This window comes from Leptonychotes weddellii, chromosome 12 (assembly GCF_054177405.1).
Source record: "Leptonychotes weddellii isolate Sample4059 chromosome 12, ASM5417740v2, whole genome shotgun sequence".
Classification (NCBI taxonomy): domain Eukaryota; kingdom Metazoa; phylum Chordata; class Mammalia; order Carnivora; family Phocidae; genus Leptonychotes; species Leptonychotes weddellii.
Window position 1 is genome coordinate 83,483,225 of NC_138380.1, and position 16,816 is coordinate 83,500,040.

General features: G+C 40.1%; 1 protein-coding gene across 1 annotated transcript in view; it reads left to right on the forward strand.

Moving 5' to 3' along the window:
- The window catches only part of SUGCT (succinyl-CoA:glutarate-CoA transferase), a 641,807-nt gene that overhangs the window by 121,290 nt on the left and 503,701 nt on the right, over positions 1-16,816 (forward strand). The window contains exon 8 of the mRNA XM_081799712.1: positions 10,581-10,676. Coding sequence (XP_081655838.1) covers positions 10,581-10,676 — 96 coding nt within the window. The remainder of the gene's footprint in view (positions 1-10,580; positions 10,677-16,816) is intronic.

Here is a 16,816-nt window from a genome sequence, read left to right on the forward strand (position 1 = left end):
AGGGTTCTAGAGGGGAGGGGGGTGGGAGGATGGGTTAGCCTGGTGGTGGGTATTGAGGAGGGCACATTCTGCATGGAGCACTGGGTGTTATGCACAAACAACGAATCATGGAACACTACATCTAAAACTAATGATGTAATGTAGGGGATTAACATAAGAATAAAAAAAAATAAATATCTGTGCTAAATGCATGAAGGAAGCAATAAACAAAAGCAACTTGCATTTCTCATAACTTCTTTTTAAAACTAGTGTTGCAGAACAATGTATTACTTTATTCTAAAAACAGAAATTAAAAAAATATTTGAGTATGGTTGACATACAACGTTACATTAATTTCAGGTGTACAGCATAGTGATTCAACTTCTCTGTACTTATGCTGTGCTCACCACAAGTGTGGCTCCCATCTGTCACCATACAGTGCTGTTAAAATATCACTGACTATATTCCCTATGCTGTGCCTTCTATTCCTGTGACTTATTCATTCCAAAAATGGAAGCCTGTATCTCCTACTCCCCTTCACCCATTTTGCCCACCCCCTCTTACCCCCTCCCTCTGGCGACCATCAGTTTGTTCTCTGTATTTATAGGTCTGATTCTGCTTTTTGTTTGTTTATTCATTTGTTTTTAAAAACAAATAAAGATTTATTTATTTGAGAGAGAAAGAAAGAGAAAATATGTGAGGAGGGGGCCAGAGGGAGAGAGAATTTCCAGCAGATTCCCCACTGAGTGCAGAGCCCAACGTGGGGCTTGATCCCAGGACCCTGAGATCATGACCTGAGCGAAACCAAGAGTCGGACGCTTGAACCACCCAGGTGCCCCAAATACAAATATTTTAAAGAATGAAGTTATATAAAATGTAAAACCATATTTGAAGAAAACATTTGAAACTGAAGACATCATAGGACTAAATAAGTAAACCATGTCATTAAATGTTACTTTTCTATATTTCCACTTAGTCATCACATTTTTTTCTTTTAGTTATTCATAACCACTTTTTGAGTGAAATGATTGACTGGGTCAGTGGTTAATGGTAAGAAATATGTTTGATGTATTATCCTAAACATGCTTTTGAAATTCTGTCTCTCTGTATTGTCTGGTCTTACCTTCTGGCATTTGATATCCAGTTTCTTCATGTCTGATTTTGATTCAGATGGATTGGCAAAATTATTCTGAGTATAATGCAAATATTTTTTTTTTTTTGAGTTTAGTACATAAAATAAACATCAGTATGATTTGACTACCGTTAGTGATAGTTCAGAGGAATGTGAAATGTGTATGTTCCTTTCATTAAGTTAAAAAATTGCCATGAAGAGAAGGATTTGATAATATGTTCTTCCTTTGCTAAACAAATAAAAGTAGAGATTTTAAAATTACATAACAGCTCTGCTGGTTTTTTTCAGTGTTTACAAGTAAAATGTTTGTAGGTTGAAGTTAATTTCTAATTACATTGGAATAGAAGCCAAGACATAGTTGCAGCAAAGCAGAAGTCTTTGAATCTTAAGTTTTACATAATAATTAAGGTCAAACTTATCTGTCGAGGTTTACCTAAGAGAAAAAGAGGTTTAATGACAGATTTTTCTTTACCAAGGTAGCACAGTCCCGTAAAACTTGCCCAGGATCATGGCCATTCAGAAATTTTAAGGAGTCTGATTCTGTATGAAATGTAGTATAGAAGGCAGGATCTAGACTAGCTGAGTTCAGGTCCTGGCTTGTCCATTTACTTGGTATATAATCCTTGGGCAGATTCTAAACTGCTCTGTGCCTCAGTTTTCTCATTTGTAAAATGGGTCTCTCATACAGTTGTCATGTGGATGAAATGAGATAATTCACATAAAATGCTTAGAACAGTACACAATAAGTGCTTAATAAGCATTAGCTTTTATCATCAACTACTAGTGAATACTAGAAGCTTGAAATGGTAAATGTAGTATGAATAGGTAGAATTCTTATTCTTTTTTCAACACAGGACAGCCAAAATACCTTCCCTACTCCTGAATGTTCTTCCTCAACCCTAATGATTCTGAAGGATTCCGTTTACTTTAAGGTGTGAGGGACAAAGTGTGGTGGATTAAATTGCATAGGAAGTTTTGACATGTAAAGTAATGGTGTTAGGATGAAAAAGATGTCAGGATCTTAACAGTTCTTTCTGATGGGAGGATATTCTCTATGAATGCTGGCCCCTTCATTTATTTTTTAATGTATTTCCCCCAGAAGATGTTTTATAGTTAGTGAATGAGTGAAGTTGAGCAGAAGAATGTGAGGAGAATTATTGATTCAGTGAATGATGTGCTTTCTAAGCAAATGTAAAGGACAACTGAGTGATTGTGTAGGGATTCCAGTCTACTTGAGTGATCTGGGGGCCCGTGCAGGGAATATAGACTATGAAGCCAAGGATATGATGAAGGATGCAGAACGTGAAACCAAGCGCTAGGAGGGTGAGAGGGAGTGGGAGCCGGGAGGTTGGACAGAGAGAGAGGAGGTAAGTGGTGTAGGGATGGGTTAGAGAGTAGAGTGACCTGCGTGTGAGCCGTAGTTTTGCCATTCACCAACTTGCTGTTCTAGGTGTATCTAGGTGAGACACTGAATCTCCCTAGGCTTAGTTTTCCCATCTGTAAAATAGAGGTTGTAATACCAACCTCACGTGAGATAATTTGGTTTCATTCATTGTCTGCTTTATATTCCATATAACAGTTGGCTTCTCCAATTCTTATAAATCAATGGCTTCCCGTATCCCAGATCCTTACCCAGGCCTGCAGTAGGTACATGATCTGGCGCTTGCATGCTTCCTTAACCCCGTCTTGTACTACTGCCTCTTCTACTTACCATGTTCCAGCAACAGCGACCTTCTTTCTGTTCTGAAATATGGTAAATTTTTACCGCAATAAGGTCTCTTAATTGATGTTGTTGCCTAGAAACATTGCCCTACATTTTTCACATGCTTTCTACAGGTCTCGGGTTAAGTGTAACATCTTCTAAGAGGCTTTTACTAACCTACTAGTCTAGAGAAGCCCTCTTACCATTTCTTGATGTTTTCCTGTTTGTTTATGCCTGAATGTACCTTACCCTGGAGCATAAGCTTCGTGAGAGTGCAACCATGTCTGTCTTGTTCACGGTTATATCCCCTGTGCCTTGAACAGTTCCTGGCACGCAGTAGGTGTGATATCAAGATTTTTGAATAAGTGAATGAATGAATGAGGTGCTGGTTGACACTAAAATAAATAATAGTTATAATATATATTAATATTAATAAAATAAACATTCCCTTTCTTTACCTTAATGACTCCTCTTCTTTTTGTGCTTTCCTATAAGACTAGAACAGGACATCTACAGATGAACCTGGGGGCTCCTGGGTGGCTCAGTCCGTTGAGCCTCTGACTCTTGGTCTCAGCTCAGGTCATGATCTCAGGGTTGTGAGATCGAGTCCTACATCCGGCTCCATGCTCAGCAAGGAGTCTGCTTGAGATTCTCTCTCTCCCTCTGCCCTTGCCCCTGCTTGTACTCTCTTTCTCTCTCTCTCTCAAATAAATAAATCTTAAAAAAAAAATAAAGATGAGCCTGGAGCATTTTGTAGTGCCACAAGAAAAGGAAGTGCTAAAAACAAAAAAAACTCACAATGATGGGGTTTATGTCAGAGAGATGCAGGAGCCAATTGTGAAAGAGCTTCCAGTGACCAAAATGGAATGATTTGAGCAACAAAATAAAGTAGTATTGGATTATAACCCAGGGTATAAAATAAATACCCATGACTCTGTGCTGATATAAAGAAATGATTGAATAAATAAATAGGGGAGAAGAGACAAAGTTCCTGTGCAGAATTCTAATAATTTATGGGGACAGTTCATCCTCAAGAAGGAGGAGCATGACTCCCCCCCCCCTTAAGTGTGGGTTGTGCTTGATGACTTCCTTCCAAAGAGTACAGTGTGGGAAGGGGGGAGAAGAAAAAAGAATGATTTTGCAGTGGAGATACCTGATAACCACCACCTCAGGCAGGTGATCAAGGTCAACACCAACAGTGATAAGTCCTATCCATAATTTGTACCTTTGATATAATGTGATGAAAATGGCACTTTACTTTTGTGTACTTTCTTCCAAAAATCCAAACCCCTATAAATCCATACCCATAATTTTCTAATTATGAGAAAAACATACAAAAAAGTCCCCATTGAGGAACATTCTCCAAAAAATATCTGATCCATACTCCTCAAAACTGTCAAAGTCATCAGAAGGAAGGAATGTGTGATAAACTGTTACAGTCCAGAGTAGCCGAAGGAAACAACGACTAAATATAACATGATATGTACCCTGAGTGGGATCTGGGAACTGAAAAGAACATTAAAAACTAAGAAAGTCTGAGCATATGGACTTTAATAATAATGCATCAGTGTTGGCTCTTTAATTGTAAAATACGGATCACACTGAGGTAAGATGTTAATAATAGGGGAATTGGGATGAATATGTCAATGGGGATGAAAGGCACAGTAGGGAATATAGTTGGTCGTACTGTAATAGGTGTATGGTGGCAGATGGTAGCTACCCTTGTGAGCACAGCGTTGAAGTTGAATCACCATGTGGTACACCTGAAATGAAGGTAACGTGTCAACTAAAATTTAAAAAATAAATAAAAATTACACTCAAGCAGAGAAAAAAATAAAAGTAATAGGGGAACTGGGTGTGGAGTATATGGGAACTCTTTACCATCTCGGTAAGTTTTCTGTATTCTCCACCTGTTCTAAAATAAAAAGTTGAAAAAAATTGTAAACGTTTCCCCACATGGGACTATATTCTTCTGTTGTATCATTTGAAATGCCTACTTTGTCTGCTGTTACATATGGACATCGTAGTTTGTTTAACTTACCCCCCGTTTTGGGGTATATTGGCGCTGGTAGTTTGTACTTGCATCATTGGCCGTATGATTAGAGGGAGGGCTGTTTTTGACATGGAGACTCACCTTCTCTTGTTTTATCTTATTTATTATTTCTTCTCTAATTTCACATCTTTATATTTTCCCTTAGGGAATGACTTTAAATACTTTCTATATGCTGGTGACTCCAGCCCGAATGATTGTCTCACAGGTATCTCCAATTCAACATATGCAAAGGTGGATTCTTATTTTCTTTCCCTTCACCTTGTTCCTCTCTCTGACTCCCTTATTTCTGTTAATGCCTTCAAGCTCACCCAGATATTCAGGCAGAAACCTGTTCTTTAAATCTTTTTTTTTTTTAAAGATTTTATTTATTTGAGAGAGAGAATGAGAGACAGAGAGCATGAGAGGGAGGAGGATCAGAGGGAGAAGCAGACCCCCTGCTGAGCAGGGAGCCCGATGTGGGACTCGATCCCGGGACTCCAGGATCATGACCTGAGCCGAAGGCAGTCGCTTAACCAACTGAGCCACCCAGGCGCCCCAGGCAGAAACCTGTTCTGTCCGTTCTGTCCCTAACATATTTCTTAAACCCACTAGTTTTTCTGTTTCCACTGCCACCAACCTGGTCTGAGCTATCATCAACTTATGCCCGGACCTTCACAATCTCCATAACTGGCCCCCTTTTTCTCTTGTCTCTATTCAGTCCATTCTTTGGATTTAATTGCAAATGCAGAGGGAAGCCCTATGAGTTTTAAATAGAAGGATGATGTGCTATAATTCTTGATTTTATTTTTATTTTTAAAGATTTTATTTATTTATTTGACAGAGAGAGACAGAGCGAGAGAGGGAACCCAAGCAGGGGGAGTGGGAGAGGGAGAAGCAGGCCTCTCCCCGAGCAGGGAGCCAGATGCGGGGCTCAATCCCAGGACCCCGAGACCATGACCTGAGCCGAAGGCAGACGCTTAATGACTGAGCCACCCAGGTGCCCCCAATTCTTGATTTTAAAATGATCATGGTGAGGGGCTCCTGGCTGGCTAAGTCAGTGGAGCATGCAACTTTAGATCTCGAGGTTGTAAATTCAAGCCCCATGTTGGATGTAGTGATGACTTCAAAAAATAAAACGATCATTTTGAAAGGTATGCAGAGAATGACTCCTTACCCCATGACCTGCAGGAGGTGGTGTGATCTGTCATCCTCTCCGATTTCATTTCCTATCTTTTTCTTGTCATGCTTCACTTACATTGGTCTACTTTCGGATTTTTTTTCCTTTTCTCTTTTTTCTTCTCTTTCCTGTATGCCACTCTCTTGCCTTAGGGCTTTCACCCATGTTGTTCTTTCTGCTTTTAAACTTCTCCTCATGGCAGTTCCTGTAACTGTTTAGTTGTCTTCTTCACTTTTCTTAAGTCCAAAGAGGGCAGGACTACATCTTTCCATTTACTTTTGCATACCTGGTACCTAACACAATGCCTTCTACAAAGCAGCACTCATATTTGTTGAATAAAACTAATCATTACTGTTTTCATTTGTGCGTTAAAAAAAATTAGTGCAGAAGCTCTGTTAGGTTCTGTGAGAACGTACAAAGAGTTTGCAGTACACAGTTCTTAACCTGAAATAGTTCCAGTTGAAAAGGAGAGATAGGATCAGCTATGAATAATATTGTAGCATGGAGGAGGACACTGTAGTTGGAGTAGTTTACAGTTCTGTCATTAACCAGCTGTGTGACCTCAGATAAGTTATTTCCTTCTCTGTTTCTTTCTTTAGCTGTCCCTAATATTAAGGGGTTTGGCTAGATTTTCCTGAGGTTTTGGTTCTCAAATCTGGTGTGCAGTGAATGATGCATTGGTTAAATTATTTTTTTTTCCCCAGGCTCCATCCCTGGAGAGTCTGATTCAGTGGGCCTGGGGTGGGGTCCAAGAATTCTCCAGGTGATTATGATGCACAGCTAGGTTTAGGAACCACTGATCTAGGTCTTCTTAGCTAGACTATGAAGGTGAAGCCGGAATAGGCAGGTTAAGTTGTTGTGTTTGTTCAGAGGCAGGGAAAATAGTTTTTGCTTCAGTGATGAGGGGGACTTAATGGAAATCGTGGTGTTGAAAATGGGCTTTCAAGAGTGGATGGAGAGATGGGCGGGTGAAGAAGCGAAGCATGACTGGTGTTCAGTCCAGCTCAGTTGGAGGCCAGAGTCTGTGCAAGGGAGCAGGAGGGAAAAACCCACCAGTTATGATGCAATGGACCAGAGTTTGAGTGTTGTTTTCCCCACTTTACCTGTCATAGTTGGTTGTCCTTTTGGAGATGAAAGATTCTATTATTGCAGCTCAATCCTCATTTGGTAGACGTGAGACATGGGGTGGCAGACAGCATGGGGCTGCTTTGGAAAATAATTGGGTGTATTCTTCCTCATGTCTTTTGGGGCTGTGCCCTTTGAGATCCTCTTTGACCACCCCGTTGGTTTTCTGGTTAGACACACAGAATACCAGGACCCACTATGTTATCTAAAATAATAGTTTTGCTGTCAGAATGATTATTATTAAACCAAAGTTGGTCTTTTTGTTTAGATGAAACCATATAAAGGCAACATTCTGAGTAAATTATATAGCATCCACATGATGAAATAATGAGCCTAAGTTTAGGGGATGAAAGTAATGATCTAATGCAATATTTAGAATGGATATACAGTATGTAGTTATTAACGTAAAAGTCACATCCTGCATTCTTTTGATTTGTGGAAAATTTGTCATTAATTGCCAGGAAGCCTGATTTTTCATACATAATCACATCATAGCTGTTGACTTTCTTTCCCTTCTCCTGCCTTAAAATACTTCATTGTAAATAGTAGATTACTCTCAGATTTGCAATGCCCCTTTTAAACAGTGGGTTGCTAAGTTTAGCCCTGTTGCTCTCTATTTTTTAAAAATAGAATTCTTTTTCCCCCCAGATTTGCCTCTGAATAGTTACTGACAAATCATGCTTTGTTTTTGGGTGGCCGTGGCTTAAAATCTTATCTAACCTTTCTGCCCAGTGGGAGCCTGCTAGTTCTGAAATGCTTTTTGTTTTCATGAGTTACCATTGTGTGGAAGAAATAGATAGAGATCCCATTTAGAAATAGTCTATGAGATAAGTTTTGAGTGTCCATTCAAACTTACTCTAAATAGGGCTACTTTTATGAAATAGTTGTCAAAGATACAGCTTAGCAAGGTAGGGTCAGAAACACAGAAGTCAAAATTGAGAAGAAAGAAAGAGGTCATGAACCAGAAATGAGGCAGTCAGGCTGATCTCCAGCCTAGAATCCAGTCCATACCTACTCCTGTCAACCATCTCGGATCAATCTAGGATTCACAGGTTAACCTGTGATCATCCAGTCAGTCCTACCTCTTTTTTTTTTTTTTAAAGATTTTATCTATTTGAGAGAAAGAGAGAGAGAGCAGGAGCAGGGGGAGGGGCAGAGGGAGAGAGAGAGAGGGAGAAGTAGACTCCCTGCTGTTCAGGGAGCCCAATGTGGGGCTTGATCCCAGGACCCTGGGATCATGACCTGAGCCGAAGGCAGATGCTTAACCACCTGAGCCACCCAGGAACCCCAATCCACTACCTCTTGCAGCTATGCTGATGTTGGTCTATTGCCTAGCAGTTGACTTTGAAATTAAAAAAGTAGAAATACCAAGCCTCTTATGATTCTTTGCTTGCAAAGAATTACCTTTATTAATGTGGATCCAGCACCAGAGCAACTTGGAGAGTGACTTTCACTGGAATATATTTGAAAGGAACAACCCCCATCCCCACTCCCAACAGAGCTAGATCCAAGAAAAACCTTTCTTAGAGAAAAACCTCAGACTTGAGAAAATGTCCCCAATTTCAGGAAGAGCTTTTATGGGAAAATGACTACAGTTGCATCTCTGGTATCTGCCAGACTGTTAAGAAGAGTAATAGTCAGAGGTGTAGACCTTGGAAGCAAATATAAGACCATTTACTATTTTGCAAATTGTGTTTTGTGTTTATGCTGCCCGGGGTGACATTGGAGACCAGCTTCTGCTTCAACGAGAACACTCGGGTTATTACCTGCTCACATATTAGGATTTCATGCATTATTCGGTGTGATACAGGAGTTCTGCTTTAAAAAAAAAAAGATTGAAAACCATCCGTTTTGGTCAAATGCCCAAGATTTTATAGAGAATGTGTCTGAAGGTCAAAGTAGTTCAATTAAATACCTACAGTTGTACAACTACTTAGAGTCGACAGAAATGAAAAACCGTGAAACTGGACTTCCCATCCAGTGCATTTTTTACTACAAAATGTTGATTTGATTTTCCATTTTGAAAGACACAGACGTGATCTGCGAGATGGTGATTAGCGCTAGGCAGCCCCAGGCAGCCCTGGAATGCTCCGTGGTTCAAATGCCCGAGACCAGATGGAGGTCCAGAAGTGGATGACTCAAGGTTTATTAGTTTTGCCACCTGGGTGGTACAGCCGAACCAGCTGCCATAAGGCAGTTCCAATTTCAACAGAGCAGTAAATGAACATAAAAGTGAGGGTCAATCCCACGAATAAAGGAAAGCAGAATGCTGCTCTAAGAGATTCAAGCAGGCTGAGCCCTATCGATAGGCTGTGTGGGAGGCAAGCCGCCGGGCCAGGTAGAGGCCAGTCACAGGTTGCCTCCCCAAACCCTGAAAAACCACCCCTGGAGTTGTTGCAGGAGCCAAACTCAGTTTGGGATCTGTTTGACTTGCTGGTTTGGGAGGCTCCCCCTCACATCTGATGACCTAGGATGGGAAAATGAGCCCATGGTATATCATGATTATGTTATGAGGCCAGAAGCTTTTTTTCTGGGAACTATGGATGGTTGTTATTAGGTTTGTCTTTCCATAGTTTGGGCCCTAGGAGGCATGTTCCCATTTGTGGGAACAGAAGCTCCTTGTGGCGGGTCACTGGGAATCAAGTTCATTATCCTCATGTTATCCTCAAATGGAATTGAATTATTGTAGGTTTTCAAGCTATGTGTATGAAATACTGCAGGAGTCAGAGGTTGACTCTAAGGTTTTAGGTGACCCCTTTAATAGATCTAGGGCTTTTGAAAACTGAACTAAGTATAATAATGAGGGTGTGGGGTTAGGACTAAGTTGAGAGGGGTAGAGCACTTTTTGTGTAAATGAGGACGATTCACTGAGGAATTTTAACAAGTCAAATAATTTGGATCCTCTGTGTCAGTAAGAATGCTTTGGGCAGCTAGTAACAGAAAACTTGACTGAACCAATATAAACAAAATAGAGGTTTATTATTGTTATTTTTGTCATGAAATGAGAAATTTAGAGGAATATGGCTCATGACTGGTTCAGCTCCTCAGTGATGACAAAGGCTCTTTTTTTGTCATCTTGACCCAAAGTAAAAGGATGTGGGTGAAAAGGGGAAAGGAATGTACTGGTTGCTGATGTATTTTGCTGTGGTCTTGATGCTAAAGATTGGCCCAAGGTTTTATCTACAGGGTCGACCCCTGTCTTCAGGTAATCTTTTCCAGAGCCCAGTGTTATTCATACTTAGTCTCATGCAATAATGTAATACTGCTCTTCCTTTCTTTGTATGATGATGCCCGTATATTTGCTGATCTGTTTGGAGTTGGTTCTCTCTCTCTCTTTTTTTTTTTGCAATGACATGAAGTGAATTCAAATGAGAACTTTCGTAGTATAACCTTCTGTTTGTGAGTAAACTACCTTTTTTTTTTCTCCTGGCAGGTGGCATGTTTGACCCAGGTAGCTGCTAATTATCTTATTGTCCAAAAGGAAGCAAAACGTTGGGGCACAGCTCACGGCAGTATTGTTCCTTACCAGGTAGGAATGATACACACAACATAGGGTTGGGCTGCTCTGATTTGCAGTTTTGTATGATGAGTTTGGGAGATTATTTCCCTTTTTAAGAAAGAAAAACTTTTAGGATATTCTGTTCTATATCCTTGTCTGACTATAACAAGGTTCTGTTGTTTATTTTAAATTCTGTGTTTTGCACATTTCTTCATCAGAAGATTAGTAACGGGACGCTTAAATGGATCAAGGGAACTTGCTGAAAGTGAGTGACTTTTGGCCTCATCTGATGGGTTTTTTTTTTTCACCCCAAAGAAGCACTGATTGTAGCCATTTTATAAAGCATGGTTTGTTCACGTCAGTTATAAACCAAATGTTACCTACCCCAGCTGACAATAATATTCTCACAGGGCTGGAGTAAAATGAAAATTTGCGTGTGACGGATCTTTATTTTCAGAGCAAAGCAGATGGTTCAGGAACTGCTGTTCTTTATTAAGTGTCTAAACTTGTCCTTAGAAATTCTTGACGTTGGCTAGTGTGAATGAATATGTGAAGGAACTGTGATCCTTCGCAAATAAAAATGAGAACAGAAACTCCAACTCTTCTTCCAAACCCCTAACCTTTGCTTGACTCGATTGTATCATTTTCCACTGTATTTACTGATGTATCTGTAATGTCTTCTGTCAGAAGTTGGAAGTTTAAGAGTAGAGGTGTCTTTTTTTGTTTTTTTTTAATCACTGTATCCTTTCTTACATCCAGCAAAAGCTCGTACCAGGCACCGTATTAATATCTGTTGAAGGAAGGAGTGAATTTTACTGTAGCCATTTCAGAGCGAGTGCTCTTGACGGAGCACATCAAAGCTAGCATTTTCCATTTGCCAGCAAATCCATCAACACTGCTAATCACCCTTTTAGTCTTAAGAACATTATTTCCTTCGGCCACACTACTTTCTTTCCCATTTCTTTTAATAAAAATTTGAGCAATTCAGTGACCCAATGTGAGTCCAGAATTTTTCTCCATTTCTATTTATGGTCTCTTTACACGTGAGGTGTTACTATGATTTCCCTGTAGAACTGCCTTTTGACATAGTTACAGTTGTAGAACATTTTCTTTAGTGCCTTCCCTCTTTCCTCCAGCAGTGCTGGAACATTTTCTTGACATAGTTACAGTTGTAGAACATTTTCTTTAGTGCCTTCCCTCTTTCCTTCAGCAGTGCTGAATAAATATTTATTTATTTTTTAGAAGATTTTATTTATTTGACAGAGAGAGAGACAGTGAGAGAGGGAACACAAGCAGGGGGAGTGGGAGAGGGAGAAGCAGGCTTCCCGCTGAGCAGGGAGCCTAATGCAGGGCTCGATCCCAGGACCGTGGGATCATGACCTGAGCCGAAGGCAGATACTTCACCGACTGAGCCACCCAGGCACCCCCAGCAGTGCTTTTATGACCAGCATTAGTGACATTTTGGTTCCCTACTTCTGAGCCCTTTGTGGCTACCCTTACACTTCTAGCCAGACCTACCACGCTTCACAAAAGTGTCAATTTTGCACTTTTTAGCTATCATCAAATTTAGCCTTCTCACTTCTCAGATAGGAAATTTGATACCTGAATTGCATAGATGGATCCCAACTCTGCTCTGCCTCCTTGTTGACTGATCCTTCAGATCCTGCTACCTTTGACAAGAGTGTGCTATGATTCCAGTGCCTTCTACTCCAACCCACACCCTCTCCATCAGACTTGCTCCTGGCTAAAGGGTTGCATCAACTAACTGATCCTCCTCATTGATGATGGAAATCCCTCTTATAGGCATTTAAGCAGAGGGACATGTTGGAACCCCTGGGAATTCATCACTAATAATGGAAGTCTAGTCTTCAGTTTTTGGTGTGTGGAGAAAGTGTTTTTGACTTGGAAAGCTTTATAGTATAATTCCACATCACATCACGTGGGAGGTGTTCACTATGTTCTAGTATAAGGTTTATAGTTTATTTATTTATTTATTTATTTTTAAAGAATGTCTTTTTAAAAAGTTTGGTATAGACCTCTGCTGTCCCTCCTGAGGGTTTGCGCCAAGAGCTCTGGCATCTTGGGTGTGCTCTCAATTATTTCACTGTGAGGTAAAATGAAATTTAGAATCCTTGGCTTTTATTATGGTAGGCAAAGGATATGGGAAACTCCGTGTGTGTGTGTGTGTGTGTGTGTATTCTTTAAAGACAGAACTATACTTTTCCTGCTTGAATTGTCCCAGTCACATAAAGTGGATACTGTGCTGATTTGATCCAGTTGATTGCAGCTTTATTATCTGTAAGAAATAAGAGAAGATCTACTAGGGTCTTTCCTCAGGAACTCAGAATTAATTTGTTTCCCTCTTGGTAGTGGACTGGTTCAGCACTGTGATTAAGGAACAAATGCAAATTCAGCTTGAATGAAACTAGCATACTAAGATGGATCCTAGATATGCTTCTAGACCTTGGTCTGTTTTTAATTTTTAAAATAGATTTGGGAAATATTTTTATGGGTGAGTGCCAGGATAATTATAATTCAGTTTTCTGTAATAATTATAGCTTTGCCTCTAATTTGAGTTGTCTGAGTTTTGAGCTGAACGTCTATAATGGAAGACCCTGATGGTCTCAGGAATTAGTTAGGTACCCTGCTCACTCTCCTTAATTCTTGTTAAACCCCATCTGAAAGATCACAGGCCTTGAATGCATGAATATAAATTTCTAAAAAGTAGTGATCCTTGGTTTGTGTGTTATTTTACATATACACAATTTTTAACTTCTCAGGTTGATTATCCACTTGTGTTCTTTCCTCCCTATTCTTTGCCAACTTTTTAAAAATGAATAAGCTAAACAAAAGTAGACAGCATTGAGATAGTCATTTTGCTACTTGTTGAACATATTCTGGATGCTTTTCAGATTTTTAGATTTTATTTATTTATTTATTTATTTATTTATTTATTTATTTATTTAAGAGCAGAGGGGTGGGGTGGGGGGGAGAGAGAGAGAGAGAGAGAGAGCAAGGAAGGGGAGGTAGAGGGACAAGCTGACTCCACACAGAGTGTGGAGCCCAACTTGGAGCTCGATCTGACACCCCTGAGATCATGACCTGAGCCAAAATCAAGAGTTGGGTGCTTAACTGACTGAACCACCCTGGTGCCCCATGAGAATTCAGATTTTTAAAAATAACTTGTGGATTTCAGTGCTTCTTTTGTTTCCATTACCATTGGGCCTTGCCCCTGAGAAACACACAGCCCAAGGGATTAATAATTACATAATGTTAATGTAAATATATATATATATTTTAAAGAATTTATTTATTTATTTATTTGAGAGAGAGGGTACGAGCAGGGGGAGGGGCTGAGGGAGAAGCAGACTCCCTGCTGAGCAGGCAGCCCAACCTGGGGCTCGATCCCAGGACCCTGAGATCATGACCTGAGCCTAAGTCAGAGGCTTAATTGACTGAGCCACCCAGGTGCCCTGAAATGTATCTCAGCCATTTAAACAATTATATTTATAATGACAGGAGGGTTTGGGAAGCTGGGAGAGGAGAGTGCAGAAAAAGCAGTTGGCTGGTCTTCAAAAAGCATCTGTTTTATTGTATAACATACTTATCAGTGGGGCCACTTCCCTTTACCTATATGATTGATATCATAATCCCCCTAATTTCATAACCTGCGTTTATCCAAAACTCTCTCTCAAATTTCTTCAACATCCCGGGAGCCTGTATTTGCATGTTCTCCTCTGCCTTGTGGGTTCATGATCCTCACTTACCTCAGCCTCTCTTCCAGCATCATAGAAGATCCATTCACAAATATACTCATGAAGAGAGGAGACTATACTGTATATTTTCAAGGAAAATGGGGGAGGTTTTTATAGATGAAACTTGTACAATCTCGGATAGGAGACCTCATCTTTTTAACCATGCACTTTGGCTGCTACTAGGGAGTTTCACTATCCTGAAGAGCATATCAATCTCCCTATCCTTTCTGTTTCTCTTTCTCTCCCTTTTTCTTTTCTGCTTCTCTTTGAGATCAATAAATTTCTCTACTCTTAAACAGAATTATTGTGCTTGTTAGTGCAAGCACAGATCTTTGGGTGGCCACCTTTATCCTAAATGCTTAACAATGTACTGCTTCTGTGCCCTTAGGAGCGCGCTCGCATGTGGATCTAATGGAAGCCTACTCAGCTCTCTCTGTGTTCCTCATAAGACCATCTCTCTCCCAGTCTGTACTGCTTGCAGCAGGCCTTGGGGAAGCTCACGGGGTTCTGTGTCCTTCTTGTAAAACCACAGCTTCTTCAGCGACAGCGTCGCCCTCATGATCGGTATAAACTGCCAAAGAGACCAAACCCAGGGATGAGACAACCACAAGTACCTCCTTCCCTTAAAAGAATACCAATCCCATCATCCTTTAGACATTTGCCTCAATCACCCCCAGGACTCCAAGCCTTCCAGGTCACCTGTTATGACCTGGACATTCATTCCCATATGGCTCTGTGCATCTCTTCCTTTGACCCAGTCATTTCTTCTGTCAACAATCTTCGTGGCTTTACAATCCACTTAGATGTCCCAGCAACATCCTTAATGATTTTTCTTGTTTTTACTTGGCCACCACTCAGGTATTTCTCAGACTTTCAGATGCATCTGAATCTCTAAATAGAGATCTTGTGAAGATGCATTGCCTGATTCCAGGTGATATTGATGCTGCACTATGAGTAAAAATGTTCCTGATCGAGACTTTACTTTTCTTGGTGACTATACCATCTGCTTTGTATTCAGCTGGCAGAAGCCCACTGCTGATTAAACTTAATTCTCCTTCTCTTCCATGCCCACAGTCACGTAGTGTATGGCTGGAGGAAAACATAGCTCCCTTGTCAACAGTCTTACTCTCAGTTCACGGCCATCCTCCTCAAGTGGGCCCTCAGCCTTACCCACCATCCTGGCACACTACCTACACATTTGTTTTCTCTGGGATGACTGTTTCACTTCTTCTCTCCCCTCAGATCTTCCCCCCGCCGCATCCTTAGCCAAAGATGGTCTCTTACTTCACTGAAAACAGATGCAGTTGGAAGAGAACTGTTTCATCTCTCTTCTGCCATACCCCCAAGCTCCTACTTGTGTGTTCACTTCATTCCTTCCTATCACAATGGATGACTTGTCCCTTTCCACATTTTCCCTACTTAAAGGCATTGTTCCTGCACTTTATCTCCTCTAACACCTGCATTTTCTATCAGTGGCTAATGATACGACCATGTCCTTCACCTTAAAAAAACCCAGCAACCTTCCTTAGACCCCCAGGGCATCTTTTTCCATCTACCATCCCATTTCTCCATGCTCTTCTATTACAAAATTCCTCAAAAGAGTTCTGGCTGGTATCTGCTGGGAAGAAGCATTAGTCTACAATTTACTTGGACCTCACAGGCCAAGAGATGCTGCAGTCCTCAGTCCTCAGCAGTTTGGGTGCTGTGGAGTAGCTAGACAAAGCTGACTTTCTGAACAGTTCATTAACATGACTCTTTTTCTTGAGCCTTTCAAATGTAGGGCCTTCAAAAAGAATTTTTCCTTTAAATGGCCTGATAATTCACATGGCAATTTCTTTTAAACCTTTTTTTTTTTTCTTTTCTGGAGTACCTTCTAATTCAAGAAATTGAAGAAAACAATTATTCAGATGATTAAATAAAATCATGTCTTCCTTTCCTCAGTTTGGGCTCATTCAACCAAGGAATAGAGCAGGAAGCTGTGCTATGTTATTTCTGGTATGGACATTATACTGTATATTTAATTTGGCACAAGCAGAGACTCAGACAGGCAGTAAATTCCAAGTTTGAAGAGATGCAGCACTTTGCTATCATTCCTTAGAAAACATTAAAATGCTGTTAAATCATAATAGATTAGGTAACCTTGGGAATATTTTTTTTTAACCCATGTTAAGGATTTTTCAAAAAGTGAAAATATAAATGATATACGTGTCTCTTCTTGTGTGACTTTTTTTTTTTTATCATAGTTACACTAAAGCTGAAGTTTGAAAGTATAATTTAAACAGGCATATAGTATCACATCTTTAATTTAATTGATGCATTGGTAATAACAGTAAAAATAATCATGCAGGCTTCCATTGAACATATACTCTGTAACCATTTTATGTGTGTATATATAATTCTTTTCTTATTTTATAC